General features: G+C 41.4%; 1 protein-coding gene across 1 annotated transcript in view; it reads left to right on the plus strand.

Moving 5' to 3' along the window:
• The window catches only part of pdxkb (pyridoxal (pyridoxine, vitamin B6) kinase b), a 28,962-nt gene extending 15,077 nt beyond the window's left edge, over nucleotides 1–13,885 (plus strand). The window contains exons 2-11 of the mRNA XM_080448572.1: nucleotides 1,837–1,891; nucleotides 6,400–6,504; nucleotides 6,784–6,867; nucleotides 9,981–10,015; nucleotides 10,379–10,464; nucleotides 11,080–11,125; nucleotides 11,245–11,356; nucleotides 12,167–12,303; nucleotides 12,679–12,745; nucleotides 13,186–13,885. Of these exons, the coding sequence (XP_080304698.1) occupies nucleotides 1,837–1,891; nucleotides 6,400–6,504; nucleotides 6,784–6,867; nucleotides 9,981–10,015; nucleotides 10,379–10,464; nucleotides 11,080–11,125; nucleotides 11,245–11,356; nucleotides 12,167–12,303; nucleotides 12,679–12,745; nucleotides 13,186–13,301 (843 nt within the window). The 3' untranslated portion in view covers nucleotides 13,302–13,885. The remainder of the gene's footprint in view (nucleotides 1–1,836; nucleotides 1,892–6,399; nucleotides 6,505–6,783; nucleotides 6,868–9,980; nucleotides 10,016–10,378; nucleotides 10,465–11,079; nucleotides 11,126–11,244; nucleotides 11,357–12,166; nucleotides 12,304–12,678; nucleotides 12,746–13,185) is intronic.
• Nucleotides 13,886–19,070: the final 5,185 nt, after the last annotated feature.

A 19,070-nucleotide genomic window follows, 5' to 3' on the forward strand; every position in this document is an offset into this window, starting at 1 on the left:
CTGTCGTTAGACGATGCAAAAACGCTGATCCACGCTTTTGTTTTTTCTCGGCTTGATTACTGCAACGCACTCTACTCTGGCCTGCCAAAGAAAATAACTGACAGATTACAACTTGTTCAAAATGCGGCAGACAGAATTTTAACTAAAACCAGGATGAGAGAACATATCACTCCAGTTCTAGCTTCACTACACTGGCTCCCGGTTGTTTTTAGGATTGATTTTAAAATTCTTTTAATAGTTTATAAAGCTCTAAATGGTCTGGCACCCTCCTACCTCTCTGACTGCCTAGAGAGATATGTTCCAAACCGGGCCCTCAGGTCTTCAAGTGCTGACCTGCTCGAGGTGCCTACAATGACATATAAAAAATACGGTGAAGCAGCATTCTGCTTTTACGGACCGACAGTGTGGAATAAACTCCCATTACACTTAAGACAGGCAGCCTCTGTCGATAGCTTTAAAGCACAGCTCAAGACCTATTACTTCACTCTTGCTTTTAGCTGATTCTTTGGTTGATTTTTAATTCCTCACTGTATTCCCTATTTTAATGTTGTTTTATGCCTTTGCTTTTGTTTTGTGTGAGTGGAAGAGAGAGTCACGGTAGTTAAAAGACAAGAGTCTGATAACTCCATCCGGAGGATTCAGTGAATTATCCTCTGGGGCACGTCGACACGTGGTGGACCCTCCAGGGCAGATCCTTTTGTCTATGTTTAGTCTATATATCTTGTATAACCCCGATATCATTCTCAGGGGTGTACGGTGTGTGGTTTGGATGTGATAAGTTAGCAGATCCCCTGGGCTAGTCCACACGTGGTAAACATGGTGAAAATATATTACTAAGGTGTAATATTACTAAGTGAAAATATATTACTAAGGTGTAATATTGACAATTGTGTGAAGATATATTACTAAGGTACACATGTAATATTGGCAATTGTGTGAAGTGTGGATATTTCTTTAGCTGTGTTGTAGAGGACAGTGGCCACTACATTTAAGTTATATTCATTTGTGTTGTAGTTGTGCATAGATAAGTCTATGCACACTGCATTTTATTATCTGCAATTGTATACTGAGAACGAGCCTTTGCTTTTATTTTATTTTATTTTTGTTTGCTTTATTGTTAAATTGGTTCTAACTGTAATTGTATTCTTGCTCTGTAAAGCACTTTGAGCTGCATTTCATGTCATGAAAGGTGCTATACAAATAAAGTTTATTATTATTATTATTATTACCGTTTGTCCGTAATTGGCTTCCAAAGTTAGAGGGAGGGGCCCGTTTTACAAAGAATGCCAAAAATCACAAACGAAACGTCCGGTCAATCCCAAATTTGAATCACATGTCGAGGGTGCTTTACTCAACAAATCCCCAAAAGCATTTCCACTTTGACCCATAGGGGGCGCCACAAATGCGCAAAATGTCACTGTATGATGCAAAAATATGATTTTTGGGGGGATCAGTCCCTTCAAAATGAAAAGCAAGTGATCTCAGGAGTGAGGTGACGATATGATTGGGCCGTTACATTTGTGGGAGGATCCTGTTTCTTTAGTGGGAGGGGCCTATTTCCTCAAATCAAAACGGCACGTGTCACGAACGCGGGATCCGATCAGCACCGAATTCGAATCGCACGTCATGCGGCCTCCGACGGTATACCTCCAAGCGTATTCCTCGAGTCCAGGCGGCCGCGACAGGCGTCGGCGCAACCGCACTTTGCAATTGCCCTGAATTGCGACGCGTCTACTTATTCTATGCTATGTTATGCCATGCTGTTTAAAACATGTACTGTTTATACTGTATATGTAACTCTTTTTGTCTCTTTTTTCCTCTTGTCTGTGTCTCCAGGTGTTGGGGTTTGAGGTGGACTCTATCAACTCTGTCCAGTTCTCCAACCATACAGGTGAGACCTACAGTACAGTTGAAACTAAGGGAATGTACACTTCAAACTGGAGACTGCAGAGTGTGTGTGTGTGTGTGTGTGTGTGTGTGTGTGTGTGTGTGTGTGTGTGTGTGTGTGTGTGTGTGTGTGTGTGTGTGTGTGTGTGTGTGTGTGTGTGTGTGTGTGTGTGTGTGTGTGTGTGTGTGTGTGTGTGTGTGTGTGTGTGTGTGTGTGTGTGTGCATCTGGTGGTTTTACCCATTAAGACCTGAGCTTGTAAATCTGTGAGCTTGTAAATCTGCTATTTTTGAATAGCCAATGCTAAAATCTAGAATGACACAGATGCTTTCCCGATGTAAATGGGTTATATGCATGTCAGAGTCACTTCTCATAGAGTATGTTGTTGAAGTCATGAAGACGAGTACAAGTTGTCTGATTTTCAGTCATGTTTTGGTGCATCTTACACATTTGTAGGAGCTCCTAGATGTTAATGTATGGAAACTGTCTTCACCCTCGGTAAAGGATTTTGCAGTTTATTTCTCAATTTCATGTTCAGTGCAGAGTGTGAAATGAACATCATCTAAATCATTGTTTCTCACGCTACTACCACCCACAGGGATACTCAGAAAGTTGCACTTCTTATTTTGTCTGATATCGGTTATATGAACAATTTATCCCATATTCATAAAATCCGTTAAATCCGTTAAAACTAACATACACATCTGGAAAATCTTTTACATGTCATATACTTTAACAGCAACAAAGCAATGTCCTTGTGAAGCACGTTAGCTCCTTACTGGTTATTGTTTTACATACCTGTACTTCAATTTTCAACTATCCAACTTTCAAGCTCTTTTCACTTTTACTTCCTCAGCCGCTTCAGGCTTTCATGGCCAGAGGTGCTACTATTTTGTGACGTCATGCACATAGCAGTATGAGCTATGATTGGTCTACTTTTGAGGGGACAGAGATATAGACAAACATACAGACAAACGTGTTCTAGATGGCGTGGCCACAGCCCAATTGACCAAGCCATACAAATTTTGCTGACTTGTCTGGTTTGTCTGAAAGACAAAGAAACAGACCCCACAAATGCAACCTTGGGAATTCAGTGACAATTGCATATTGACTATGCAAAAAGGTGCCCAAAATGTTTGTCTTGTGTCAAGAATATACTGAAGGAGAAATGTAAGGTAAAGTGTTCAAATGAAATAATTCAAACATTTCAACGTTCACCAGTCTCTCATAGAAGAGAAGAGACTCTTGCGTACGTGCGTGCGCGCGCGTGCGTGCGTAATGGATGCTCTGTAGAACCTGCCCAAAAAAGGTTTGTTTTTAAATCTAGAATAAAGTGACATTGGTCTGTTCGTTACATCTGTTGAGCTTGTTTTTGTGCCAGCAGGGTCAAGGTCTATATTTAACCTGTGGTTGTTTGTACAGTGCCGTTTTTAAACTGGTTTTCAGGTCAGTAAGTTCAGCCGCACCATTAGACTAGTATTTCTATTCAGCAGGATGTCAGTGGGGTGCATCACGCCATTAGAGACTGCAATTGTTATCATGTAATTTCCTAACTGCTTAGTTGGCTGTTTCTCAGCAGAAGGATCCGTCACACCAAAATTATGCTTTTGACTTCTGAGCTACTTTAAGGTATAGTGTAGGCCAGTGGTTCTAAAACGTTTTCATGTCAAGGACCCCCAAATTAATAATATTGGGCAACGGACCCCCATCTGAAAATATTTTGCGGCATATAGATTTAGCTGACTTGTCTGGTTTGTCTGAAAGACAAATAATTTTGAGATGTCTTTTTAAAAAATCGTGAATATCGGCTTGAATATCGGCTATTTTCAAATAAACAATGTACAGTATATAATTGGGTTAAACGGGTTAGACAGACTTTGATGGAATATTAACTAGTTTTGGTAGGGACCCCCTGGGGGTCCCCTTGCCCCACTTTGATAACCATTGGTGTAGGGTAAGTGCTGTGTAGGTGATTATAATGTATTGCCAATGCCGAGTTCAGGTAGAGAAAGGTGGGTGTTTCTTGATCGTTCTAATTAGTTTTTAAGCCCCACAGAGTGTCTCTGGATTTATTCCTCCAAAACATCTGTGACGAGGCGATGAGCTGACAAATCCAATAACATGCTCTCTAACATGAATGCCACGTGCGTTGATTATACGTACATGCACCAGTGACGATGTAAAATGTTATTGGTTCAGCCGTCGGTGGAAGGTGGCGTATAATTTGATAATCCTGATTGCGTGTGGGTGTGCGTGTGCATGTGCGTGTGTGTGTGTGTGGCCGGAGAGAGACATATCATAAAACGACGTATCAACACTTGTTTCGGTTATACATTTCACTTATAGGTTATTTCGGGCTAGCTACATGGACGTGACACACAGCACTTTGTCACTGAAGCATAACTCAGCTTTGAGAGAATGTACAAGACAGAGGGGGGTCAGAGCAGTGAAATGTAGCAGACTGTGTGGGAATTGCGACAGCAGTAAATGATGACGACAGAACCAGCTCTTATCTATAGGACTGCCTCCTTCACACACACACACACACACACACACACACACACACACACACACACACACACACACACACACACACACACACACACACACACACACACACACACACACGCGCTCACACAACTGCTCTTCTCTCTTTTTTTGGGCCCTCCGGCTTTCTGATGGCTTGTTGCTTAGCAACCAGCACCACACCATGTGACCTGGTTCTGACTCACCTGGAGCTGCGACATCGTCAGCCTGCAGCAACCATGTCACATATCTACACACACACACACACACACACACACACACACACACACACACACACACACACACACACACACACACACACACACACACACACACACACACACACACACACACACACACACACACACACACACACACACACACACAGTCACTGATAACACACATGCCTGCTCAGTGCTCACAACAACAACATGTGTGCAGCACTGCACATGTGTGCCAGACATAATAAAGTGTACATGCCGAAATGTTGTGGAATGACAAGCCACATAAACCTCTCCAACTCAACACACACCCATGCTGGGTGATCTGCATGTTTAGGTGCATACATGTGTACATGTATGTACTTATGTGTTCCATTTGATTATGTGCATGAGTTCAGAGCCAGCAGCTTATAAACTGTCAGTGTGTCCAGTAAGTGAGAGGCTCTCTGCTAACATCCAGTCAGGAATATGTAAATGTGCCATTTTGCTGACTCCGGCTACAACCTAGTGCTTTAGTGCGAGCAAAGCAAAGACCAGGCTTGTCACGAGTTTGATGGGAAAGCTCTGGAAAAGAATTGACAAACGAACAAAAAAACATTTGCATTTCTGACCAAAAATCCTACAGAGTAGGGTTTTTCTGGAAGCCTCATCATCATCATTTATTTAACTCAAGACCATGATCGTATGGAGCACAGAATCATAAATAGACATTATACAATAACAATATTCGTACAGACTTAGCAAAAGGCAAGGCTGAAAACCTCTGTGGTACCCATAACTATGCAGTAAGTGCATTATTTGAACAGAGGAAGAAAACCTTTCAGAAAAGCACCCAATTTACAAATAACCTTTGGCTCATCAGATTGGAGTAATATAATTAACTTCATGGATCACAGCAGATCACCTTTATCAACTGGGGGGATAAGTGCCTGGCTAAAGGGCACTGTGGCAGTGTCGGTAGGTACCATAGATGTAATGCCAGCCGTTCATAGTGCTCTGCTTGAATTTGCCATCCTGTCAGTGTCGATGATTAAACCAATGCCTTTTTGGTCTCCGCTGAGTGTTTGTTGTTCCAGTATATCCGTCACCTCAACAGTCTCAGCTGTGCATTAAGCCTGGTTTAGATTTTGTTGTGCGACCTTGTCGCTCGCTGAACATACTAGATCTACAAGCTCACAACGTGTCACACCCCACGACACATTGTGAGCTTGTAGACGTGCTGTTTTTGATGAGCAACACCGTTGTAAGACAGCACAATTAAGCAGCTTCTGCCGTGATGTTTGACAGCAGCTGCTATGATGACACTTTTGCTGTTTGTTGGTACAGCAAGACACAGGAACCTGTTCGAAGACATTAGTACTATAAACCTTGACGCAGTCGCCATTTCAGTTAAGAATTTCTGAATAGTCTTTGATTACTCTTATCTCTTGATCCATCCGTATGTTAATAATATGGCTAAATCAGCTTTTTGAAATCTTACTAATATGGAAATCTTGGTGCATGCATTCATACACAGTTAAATCCTCAGTTTTAATTCAGCTCTTGAAAGTCTTAGACATCTTAATAGATCCCCAAACCACCAACTGTCTCCTTTTCTATGCAAAAGAGCAGCTGGCTCTACTCTTGAGTCCCTCATGGATGACTGGGCTTCTCACCAACCTTTATCCCTAAAGGGAGATGCCAGCCACCCTCCTGAGGAAAACCAATTTGGGGCTGCTTGTATCAGTCTTGGAATAACATTTCCTCTCCTCTCCTCTCTTCTCCAGGCTACTCTCATTGGAAGGGGCAGGTGTTGACAGCAGACGAGCTCCATGTTCTTTATGAGGGAATCAAGCTGAACAACGTAAACCACTATGATTACGTTCTAACAGGTAACATAGTTCTCATACGCACACACGCACACACACACACGCACGCACGCACGCACGCACGCACGCACGCACGCACGCACGCACGCACGCACGCACGCACGCACGCACAAAAATAATAATACAATAAAATAAATATTGTGTGTCACTCCACTTGACTTTCCCCGTTACAACTGTGAATAGAAAGAGAGTATTTTGAATGGATAAACAGCTAGTAGATTATGATATCCTGATTCCAATGAACATTAAACAGATATTATAATATTATAATGTCATATTTAGGGTACACCAGAGACACGTCCTTCTTGGAGATGGTGGTGGACATTGTTCAGGAGTTGAAGAGAGCTAACCCCAACCTGGTTTATGGTGAGTAGTATTTAACTCTTCATCTACGTGAGGCTTTTGATTTACTTCATCGAGAAAGAAGTATGAAGAACAGTGCAACTCGGACTGCAAGTGACACTGAGCATTGGTTGTGATAGAACGGTGGCTTGTCATTGATGTTAGGAGTCTCTATCCTGGAGTAGTTTTATGGTACTGTCATTTAGAATAGGGTTGTCATGAATATGACGTTTTACTTGACGATTGATTGTCGCTCAAATAATTGTGATCAACTATGTAATTGCGATTATCTCAAATACTTTGATTTGTAATAATTTAGACAGGCCTTATTTAGAATGCAGTGCAGCAAGAGTAAACCATTGCACTTCTGTAAATGTCACTTCTGTGACTGTGCAGACTGTTGACGCAACCTAACCGTAGCCAAAATATTTCACTGTAGGCCAATATTAACCTCCAGAAAACGGTGCCTAATCTTCACCTTTAGAACATTTCACACAGTATCAGCGACGGTCATTGCAGTCAAGAGTCTTAGACCGAACCATCACCTGTAGCTGTGTCCCATCCCTTAATTAGCAGGCTGATCAATATCATTTTGTATCTTATCAATATTGTAAACCATTTTGAGCTACATTCTGTGTACTTTTTCTTCTGACAGTAAATATTTTGGACTGGGCTAAACATCTTGAACTGGACGTACCAGTAAGACATTATTAGTTGAAGCGGGGGTGTCTGTTCATTATAGCCTACAACAGTTTGTACTACAGTCACTCTGTCCGTGATACACTGTATATTAGCATCAAATCACAACACAAGGGTATGAAACATCATTATATTATTATTACATGTAACAATCAATATCTGACATACTGTATTTATTGTGCCATGTGGTGGTCAAGGTCAAGAAGGCCGGTTATTAACACATTATCATACATACTTAGGAACTATTTATATTTGAAAGCTTGTAACGAGTCATTTCACATCGTAGCATTACATCAACTAGATTACCTAAAATAATGATGCAAATTAATATCAAAGTAAAGTTTGTCATTTCACAGCTCAACTAACCTAGCTTACAATCTGCACTGAATTCTGAGACGGAGATAGTCAGATATACATATACATTCACAGAAGGTAGGCTTTCAGGCAAAATGGCTAGTTTAAAAAAAAGAAAGAATTGAAAGCAACAAAAACACAGTACAGAGCACTGAAGGGAACTATATACAGTAAGTACATTTACACAGACACAGATTAATGCTCATAAAATTAACATGGCAACCAAAAACTAACCAAGGGTGACACCTAGGGGGGAACTTAAGAAGTGAATCGAAGGGTTAGTAAGCAGGTGTAGCCAGACACCTATTCCACAATGTCTGAATGCTATATAGAGTCTGGAACTACACCCCCTGAAAGCCGGGAAAGGAACCTGTCAACTGTTTGTCAGTTCCGTTCACGAAAAAATATATATATTTTGTATGATTCAATGTTTATTCATTTTTTGTTATACACAAAAATTAGAATATAAACAAAAGGAGAGTGTTAAACACCAGAAGCATACATACGAATAGACAACAAAAGCAACAAAACCAATACAATACAATACAATACAATACAATACAATAAATCAAATTAAAAAGAACAAAACAAAACAATATCTTCAACATATATTTTAGAATTTCCATTTCTGATACGCAGCAAGCTATATATGCTTCGACTCATTTGATTTACAGTAGGACAAATTTACACGACTGCAAAGGAAAAACGGAAGCGGGACATCCGGAACCTATGCTCACTGGTTTTATATGTAAACAAATCATATCGCTGTTCAAATATGAAGGACCACCCTCTATGCATAGGTTCTTCAGTTATTTTTCTTTAATCTCCTAATTGTTTCCACACAATTTTAGCCCTAACATTTAATTTAGATGTCACTGACGTATCAGTATTTGGAGATCTCTGAGTGTCTGCCGACACGAGACTATGAAGCGGGCATGTTTTTGTGCAATAAATTAATAATACCAATCATAGTAACGTATGCACCGGTATGTTTTTAAGTTTAGTTTCAGTTAAAAACATAAAAAAAAATACTTATTTGGTCCCACATTTCAGGTTTTCAAGAGTATTCAGATTAAGATTTTTCAATAGAGTAGTGAGTTTAGCATGTGGTTACCGTAAACGAGATAACATAGGTGTGAATATGACTTATCAATCCACCTTTGAATCTCTGAGGAGCGACACGGTCTACACCACAGTCTAGATTTGATTGCATTGCACCGCATCATTTCAGACAGGTCATGAATGATGGTGGTCATCCTCCTCTTGCCTGCTCAACTGATTCCCACCAAGCTGCTCGTCAGCTGATGCCAGCTTGGCTCCTGTCATTGGCCTTTCACCTATATGGAGCGATCTTTAAAATGACTTCATCTTATCTACTCATGCTGCAGCATCTACCTGCCCACCTGCAAGCTCTCGCAAAACCCACCTCCATTAGCTCCTTCTTTACATGCCATGTCTGATCTTATCAATGACGTGTGTGTGTGTGTGTGTGTGTGTGTGTGTGTGTGTGTGTGTGTGTGTGTGTGTGTGTGTGTGTGTGTGTGTGTGTGTGTGTGTGTGTGTGTGTGTGTGTGTGTGTGTGTGTGTGTGTGTGTGTGTGTGTGTGTGTGTGAACAAAGCCATGTTGCCAAATATAAAATAACTGCTTGTTGTGATTGCTATCAAAGTACTGCTTAGAAATGCACCTGGGAAATTCTACTATGAAGGAAGTGGTCCTGACTGAAGAGGATATTTCTGCACACTATTGTTGTTTGTATTGAAGCATCTGCAAAAGGTTGCACAGATTGTATTCATTATTTGGATATTTATTAGATTATTGCCTTAAAGGTTATCAATGATTATAGGTTTAAACAAAAAAAGTTTCAGTCTGGTATGGGGGAAATGTTGTCTTGAACTTTATCAACTTTATTGCCACATCACAGGTTTACAGGTGTGAAACAGTGGGTGAAATATTGTTTTAGCTCCCAGCTCGTACAAGACACAAACTTGGCACGTGTGCTGTATGTCTTCTGTCACTACAGTACTTTGTGAGTAGCTGTCTGTTGTGAGTACAGTAGCTGACACTCACTGTTTTGTCTTTTCAGTGTGTGATCCTGTCCTTGGAGATCATGGATCTATGGTGAGTTACTGCATGGGTGTGTCAAGTCCAGTCTGTTTGTGTGTTTGCCGTCATCATAGTCGTGTGTGTGTGTGTGTGTGTGTGTGTGTGTGTGTGTGTGTGTGTGTGTGTGTGTGTGTGTGTGTGTGTGTGTGTGTGTGTGTGTGTGTGTGTGTGTGTGTGTGTGTGTGTGTGTGTGTGTGTGTGTGTGTGTGTGTGTGTGTGTGTGTGTGTGTGTGTGTCCTCAAGGCTATTGTCTCTGTGACAGATGGATTGTTATGATCCAACAGAATCATTCTGTCTGACTCACTGAATGTGTATCTGTGTGCGCGCGCACACACGTTCGTGCATGGGTTTCTAAGCTGTGCTTCTCTCTGTCTCCAGTATGTTCCTCAGAACCTCCATCCTGTCTACAAGAACAAAGTGGTTCCAGTTGCTGACATCATCACTCCTAACCAGTTTGAAGCTGAGTTGAGTTGTTACGTTGAACCGGATTGAACTGTTGAATTGAACTGACTTGAACTACATTAGATTTTTCAACTTTCAATTCGTGAATTGTGATTAGTTGAAGAATATGTCCCCTTCTTGATGAGTCAACCAACCCTAGTGAAATAGTAGAGCAAATCATTGACCTATTATAATATCACAAGGTATATAGCCATATGGCTTGCACAGCATCACTACTGCAGGATGAGTTGAGGTTTATTTTCCTGTCAGGTGGCTCCACCTAGTGGTGGTTTAGGCAAACTCCAGAACATGACTGAAAGTCATTCAGGACACATCTGCTTCTAGAACTGGCAAATTGTTTTATGGGAAAATAATCAAAAAACATTTTACACTTAAGAAAATACGAAACCCTACCTAGTGCTAGGTTGCTACATTCTACAGCTTACATAACACATGAGGAATATGAATTAATAGTTAATAACTATTTCTTCCTGTATAAATAAAATCAGGGTTTGTTTGACACCATTTTCCAGCAGATCTTTCCATTTTCTTCCAATGTTCCCAAAATGTTTGTTGCTTTTATTATCAGTGTCTTGGGCCCTGTTTACAGGATGCTTGTTTTCTTTGATTAATTGCAGGTTATTGACAGGAAAAAACATTGTCACAGAGAAAGATGCTGTAGAGGTAAAAACTCATATCTTATCCACTTTCTTTCTGGTTTTAGATTCTGAGTTTTACTGTCGACGGACTAACTAATCCTCAGACTAACTGACTGAGTGTGTGTTTGTGTGTGTGTTTCCAAGGTGATGGACCTGCTTCATGCTATGGGTCCAGACACTGTGGTCATCACCTCCTCTGACCTCCCCTCCAGACTGGGAGATCGTTTCCTGGTCTCACTGGGCAGCCAACGCATGGGTATGTCTGTCAAATCCTGAGTGGTGGTAACCCATTGAAAACCCATTAGGATCTGAAGCCGATTCTACAAATGCCTTCTAAATCAGTAGTTCACACACCTTCAAGATTGTTCAAAAATGTTCAAAAATAGCTGATGTGCGAGTTTGCCGTGTATATCTGCTATTTCCCGGTTTTAATGGGTTAAGAAAAAATATCTTAGTTTTTCCGAAAAACCCGTGTTGTGGTTCTCAAACGTTTTCATGTCAAGGATCCCCAAAATATATATGTATTTGGCCGCGGACCCTCAGAAGCAAAATATTTTGTTCCAAGGACCCCCAGGAGCAAAGATTTGAGTAAAACAAATTTAGCTTTACATTTTTTTTGAGATTTGCCCCAAAAAATCGAGATTTTTCCAAAATACCAGATCTACAAACAGCCAATCTATAAGCTCATAACGCGTTGGATCGCGAGGAGGCATTAGGAGCTTGTAGATCTGCTATTTTTGAAAGATTTTGAGACTTATACAAATATATATATATATATATATATATATATATATATATATATATATATATATATATATATATATATATATATATATATATATATATTATATATATGATAATTTTAGCCTATAATGACATGCCAGGTTGAAAATGGCTGTCTTTTTGTGGGTTTTATAAATGTTTTTACCAATGAAACGTTTTAACAAGTGACTGCATTTGATCCATTGGAACACAGGTTCTTTTTTCCATTTCCTGAAAAGTTGACAGTTTTGGACATACAAGGTTTCTACCTGACAGCGACGATATCTCTCCTGTTACTGTTCAGTTCGTCCAGATGGCAGCCGGGCAACGCAGAGAGTTCGTATGGATGTTCCCAAAGTAGACGCTGTGTTTGTAGGAACCGGGGATTTGTTTGCTGCTATGCTGTTAGCATGGACACACCACTATCCCAAGGACCTAAAGGTACACGCACGCACGCACACACATGCACGCATGCCCGCTCACTCACACACACACACACACACACATACACACACAAATACAAGAACGCTCGCCCCAAAACACGCACGCCATAACCTCAGTGAAACTATGCCTAAAACCAGTGGCGGCCCGTCAATAGAGGGCGCTAGTGCGCCGCACCACCTCTAGATCTTCCTTGAATAAATAATATTACTAATAATATACTCTATATATATTTTCACCAATATATTTTCTTGAGGGTCTAATGGGGTGTCAATTTCCTTAGTTAATTGTGGGCCTGTGAGGCCCCCCGAGAGTGATTACAGGGATATGCAAATAGTGCGACTTGACTCCAGTCTGTCCGTGTCTCTCTTTCAGATGGCCTGTGAGAAGACGTTTTCAGTGATGCACCATGTTATTCAAAGGACCATATCGTATGCTCATGGTAAGGAAGAAAAATGCAGCCATGTAGTAAATGTTGAAATCATTAGGGTTAGGATTTTGTTATTCTTTCCCCTCGGTTGTATGCATGAGTGTGTTTCCATCAGTGGCAAATGTGAAAAAATTATCCACTACTGAAAGAAGCTTTCGGCAGATTTGTCACCACAATATTGCCACTTTGGCAACGTTGTTTCTCACAAATGTTCCTCCGATTTATTGCAAACTTCCCACGTTTGGGAGTAAAACCGTGCCCACACAGCAACGTGCATCTTTGATTCACTGCCTGCATCAGTGTTCAAATATTTGTACCTGCATAAAAACTGAAAGTGTTTCAAAGTTCTTCATATTTCTATGCCTCTTTTCTCCCCGTCTGTCCCCTCCTGTATCTATCTTTCTTTCCCTCCTCTCTCTCTCTCTCTCTCTCTCTCTTGTTGCCTCTGACAGAGTTAGCAGGTCCTGGTAGAAGGCCTAGTCCACCCCAGTTGGAGCTAAGAATGGTTCAAAGTAAAGCTGACATAGAAGACCCTGCTATAGTTATGGAGGCCACAGTCATATCCTAACATTAACAACATTCTACACTACTAAATCCCTTAAATCCCTTCAACAAACCTGTGTCCCTATAAGTCCCTGAAACCAGTCAAATCCTTATCATTGCCAAACAGTGACATTTAGATGTCCACATATCCTAAATCCCAAATATCCTTTGACCATATCCCCTTTCCTCCCTCCATTCCTCATTATCCCTGACCACTCAAACCTATAACCCGTGAATATCAAACTACTCTGTACTTCTCCCAGTTGTTCTGAACCAGAGCCATAGATAGAAAGTTCCGGGCAGCATGTTGGTGCCTTTTCTCTACAACCGAAGCACCGCAAATACACATCGTCGGAACGTTCTGAAGATGAAGATTCTTCAAGAGCTGCTGCTGAAGAAACGTTCCATCTCTCGCCTATCTCTAGGGCAGTGGTTCTCAACCTGTGGATCGGGACCCCCAGGGGGGTCCCCGCGTGATTTGTAGGGGGTCCCCAGGTGACAGTGAAGTGACAATTTAAGGGCTTTTAAGAGCTTTTTAAACGTAAAAAAGAAAAGAAGAGAAAAGAAAAAAAGACCATAACTGAATCAAAAGTAATCAACTATAATTTATACTATAACTATAAATGTAATGCCTCAACTCCTACAATTCCAAGTGCTTGTCAGAGTGGGGGGTTCAAATATGATTATTTGGGGGGGGTCACGCCACGGCCTGAAAAGGTTGAGAACCACTGCTCTAGGGCTCTGTTCCGACCCCCGCACCATGTCCCCCATCCCCTCTTGAAAACCAATGATTATATGGAGACATACAACCAACCACCCCCAACCACCGCTCCCCCCCAAAAAAGAAAGTAAAAAACAAAAACAAAAAAACGCACAATGTATAGTTGTTGTATAGATGTTGTACTATAATTGTATTGGACCATTATGTATAATAACTTCTATCTGACCTGTCTATTGGACCATTGTGTTGATGCTAACCACAATATCATTCCAAACAGAGATGTGGAGCAGTTCTGACACTCCTGTGTAGCCTCCTGTAGTTCCACGAGTTGCCATCAGCTAGGTAATAGTTAGCTGTCTAATAGTCTGTAATATAGCAGGAGCTCATTCATTCCACACTCGGCTTAAGAGAAGTTCCACTCGACCACATCATAGCTCATATTGTCAAATGAGCTAACGTATCTGAGCCTTCATATAGGCCAGTGTGACCTGTGTTAGAAAATTTAAAATAAGCCTCATCCGTGTCAGAACCTGCCCATATAAGAAGGCTGAACCCAGAACCCTATATCTCTTGAGTTGTGCCACTGAATTTTACCAGAGGCCTCAGTTGTATGCAACAAACATGCACGTGTCACTTTGCAGAAAGTAAACACAAAGTGCAAGACACAGATCACAGCTTTTTCTTTATTTTTTTAAAGATTACATTTTATGCGGAAAAAGGCAGGGAGACAGAGGGGATGTCTGGCTGGATTCAAAGCCGGCCAACTGCGGGAAGGACTATATAGCCTTATTTATGTGGAAAGTGCTGTTACCAGGTGAGCCATCAGGGGCAGCTTTTTGACTTGATTCACTCTCCCAGTGTAATTATATCAATAGGAATTATATGTTTTCTACATAATTAACTTTCTCTTTTTCACAAACAAAGAAATTTCGGAATCTGGATTATTATCATACTTTTTTTAACAATCATTTTAGAGGCATTTCAGTTTTATTGGAATATACACAAGAAAGGAGTGTGATCGTGACCTGTGACAATGGCCATGATGTTGTGAGCACACGCCACGGCATGTGCCTTAGCCCGCCAAGCTCGCAGGACAACCCAGGAACATGAAGATTAGGACGATATAACCGTTAACACACTGTTTCCCAAACAGTGGGTTGGGACCCATTTGTGGGTTGCAGACAATTTTTTTGGGTCGCGAGTAATATCGACTTTTTTTTCCGTTTCCTACATAAAGTAAAAAAGACATTTAAAAGATTTTAAAAAAGTGTAAACAAAACATCTAAATTAAAAACAATTAATATTTCATAAATACAATGAAAAAATCCAATAATTTCCATAAATAAAATGAAAAAACTTAGAAGTAGTGAAAATAGCAGATCTGCATTCTCACAACATGTTGTATTGCGAACTGTTGTGAGCTTGTAGATATATAGGCTATTTTCACTAGTTTGGGTCCCGGGGAGACCCCAAAAAAAGTTTGGGAACCACTGTGTTAACACGTAGGTTGCTGTGCTTGTCTCAAGTGACGATGGGGCGTCCAGAAATATGCAGATGACATGTAGATGTTTTGTTGCATACAGATCTCATTGCTTCCTGACAGAACGTTAGATAAGCTCACACTGACAGGTAACAATAAAAAATTGTCCATTAACGCCCGGACTACACCAGGCTTTTCAAAGCGTGCGTATGCGTGGAATTTACTGCACGTGTACAGCGTGTTGGAAAGATCCAATTGATATCAATGATACCGCGGCTGCACCAGGCGCGAGCATGCCGCATACGCAAGCTTTAAAATAGGACTGTGCGTGTGTGCGTATGCGGGGCTCGTGTGCGTCACACGCACATTCTCTGGTGTGTGCTGGCCGATAAGAGGCAAAACGGCCAATGCTGCTACAGTAACAAAGAAAATGTTGTTCCCGGAAGTGAACGCTCAAAAACTGGCGGCTTAACAAAAGTCCCAACATTATGTCAGTCAGTGTCCCAACTTTGTCAGGTGTATGGCTCTGGGCAGGCCATTGTAATACTGTACTGCTGTTGTTTTCTCTATGGACTGTACTGTGATACTGCCTTTAGGAATCTGACATCACAACCACAATACCACTCACTGGGGGTAGATTAAGAAGCAGAGGGAAAACGGGTGGAGAGGAAACAAATCGGGTGTAGCAGAGAAAGAGGAGGGAAATGGATGGGGAGGAAACATAGCTGAATATTGCAGTATAAATTGTGCTACATGTAGATACCACTTTTACTACATTACATAGTTTGTTTCATCGTTACTCGGATAAGATGATGTTAAAAGATGAGACGCTTCTGCTTTTGAATATGACTTTTTTGTTTTTTTGTTTTTCATTGTTTACTGTAATAAACAGGTGTTACCAATGATGCTAGTTAAGGTTGTGTTCCATTCTGGTCGAACAGAGTCAGGGTGCTGATATTGTGCATGTTGGCTCACTGGAAAGACTGCTACACCAGTGGGTCTCAAAGTGCGGTCCAGGAACCCTCATGGTTCCTCGAGGGAGTTCCAAATGACCCCTTATGGGTGTGTAAAAGTTTGAGAACCACCGTGCTACTCTAAACGGAACAGAGCCTTAATTAGTATAAGTGGTAAGACCTGTGAAGGAAGTAAGGAGGAGGCCCAATTTCTTTCCTATATGGCTGCTGTGCATAGAGCCTATTTGATTTGGGGGCCAGGGCCCAGCAACCAGAATACTTTTTGGGAGGCCTTGTGAAGCTCTGTGCACCGGAAAACCCGAAGCTCTTGCTCTTTTAACAGTGCAGTACTCAACAGTGCAACTTTGTATGACTACTCTATGATGATGATGATGATGATGATTATTGTATTCCACACAATAATTGGATAAAACAGACTGCTGTGTCTGTGCACTCGGCCATCCTGGTTTCTGCTCGGCTCTGATCCACACATGCAGTTTTCCCCTCCTACGTTGGGTTAACTAGTCAGTCGTATGTGGTCCAAACTTGTCTACCCGTAGTGTCTGTGTGTCTGTGGTGAACGGTCTGTGCTACAGTTGTTTTCTGTGTGTGTGTGTGTGCGAGCGAGCGAATGTATGTGTATAAATATACTGTATATTTCCTTTACGATCACAGGGTTGTGTGTGTGTGTGTCTGTATGTGAATGACTGAGTGTGCAATAGGAGAAATCACTTAAAATCCAAGTGACCACTTTCACCCTTTTGTGTCCCTGTTTTGGGCATTGTACATTTTTCAAAAATAGCAGATCTACAAGGCCCCCAGCGCATTATTGCAACACGTGAGCTTGTAGATCTGCACTTTTTTTTTTAAATGTTTGAATAGGGCCTAAGTGCCAGTGGTTAACAAAGAGGGAGGACAGGTGAGGAGGTGCGCGGCGAGGAGAGAACATGGGTGTTGTTTAGGGGAAGGTGGGCGAAGGGGTGCATTCATTAGGACAATCATTCTGTAAGGTCAAAGTCATGCCTCCAAGAGCAGTTCGCTGTAGAGAAAATACGCTTTGGAGTCGAGGGGACTTTTAAATTTGAATGGAGAGGAGTCTGCTCTTATGTTCTTAACAGCCTTGCGTTAAGTGAATGAATATCAAAACCTCTTCAACATGGTTATAATGCACGCCACCCTCGCCTCGCTGTTTGCCTGTAGTAACTGTTAACATGGCTAAGATGGCTTTTCCTGAGCCATCTACATCAGTGGTTCTCAAACTTTTTTCATTTCCCCAAAAACTATTTGGCCGCCCCCTTTTTGGGTGCCAGAGACCCCCAGAAGAGAAGATTGTGTAAAAAAATCGAAATTATGAAAGATTTTCCAATGCTTTGATTAAAAGAAGAAAACTGTTCAAAAATAGCAGATGTACAAGCTCGCAGTGCGGCACGAAGTGACGCACTGTGAGCTTGTACATCTGCTTTTTTTTTTATAGCCAACGTATAAAATAACAAATTGCGTACCCTGCCCAGTATGCCCTGCTTCCTACCCGTCACATCTGCTCTGTGTGAGGGAGTTGTGCGTCAAAAACTAGCCGATCTACAAGCTCACAATGCGTTGCATCCGCGATGCGTTGTGAGCTTGCAGATCAGCTATTTTGGGCATGCAACTGCGTCGTATGACCAAGTATAAATCCGACATACCCCGACCTCCCCTTCCAGTTTGATTGTAAAACCCATAATGAACAAGATTGCCGCGAAAAGCCGCGATGACTGAACTCTGTCTGTGGCTGTGGTCCTCTCCTGTCCTCCTAAATAAGACAGTTTCATCTCTTCCATCTTTGTTTTTCTGTTCTTGGTGGCCAAAACGAAAAAACAAAAAACAAAACGAGGAAATGTAATAATCAATGTTTGGTAACTGTTTTTAGTGCTATGTTTTTGGAGCGTTACGAGTATTTTCTAACATGTTACAATAAAAGATTGTAGTGTACAAATTCACATTTATAAAATATATATATAGATATATATATGAGAAATGTATGTTCTAATGCAATAAAGAGAGAGAAGTAAGAGTTATTGAAATCTAGTGTTGTCTTGGTAAATGGTCTGCATTTATACATAATTTTATATTTATACATTGTACTGTATGCATTTGATTACATTCGTCCATTTACACACACACACACACACACACACACACACACACACACACACACACACACACACACACACACACACACACACACACACACACACACACACACACACACACACACACACACACACACACACACACACACACACACACACACACGGCATGACCGCAGAGTCAGCCATGCAAGGCACCAAACTGCTTGTCGGGAGTAACTTCAGTGCCTTGCTCAAGGGTACTTTGACATGATGAGGCCATGAGTGTGGATCGAACCAGGAGCTTCTAATTCCCAGAGAACCGCTCTACCTTCTGAGCCATTGCTGCCCCTATAATCCCATAGCCTGGTAGACCATCCCGGTCGCGGAATTCACATTTCTTTTGATGTGTGTGTGTGTGTGTGTGTGTGTGTGTGTGTGTGTGTGTGTGCGTGTGCGGCAGTGTAAAACACTTTTACTACATAATCACAACTGATCAAAGGGCAATATCACACACATAATAAAGGAACATCCG

This window comes from Gymnoscopelus braueri, assembly GCF_963280865.1.
Source record: "Gymnoscopelus braueri genome assembly, chromosome: 14".
NCBI lineage: Eukaryota > Metazoa > Chordata > Actinopteri > Myctophiformes > Myctophidae > Gymnoscopelus > Gymnoscopelus braueri.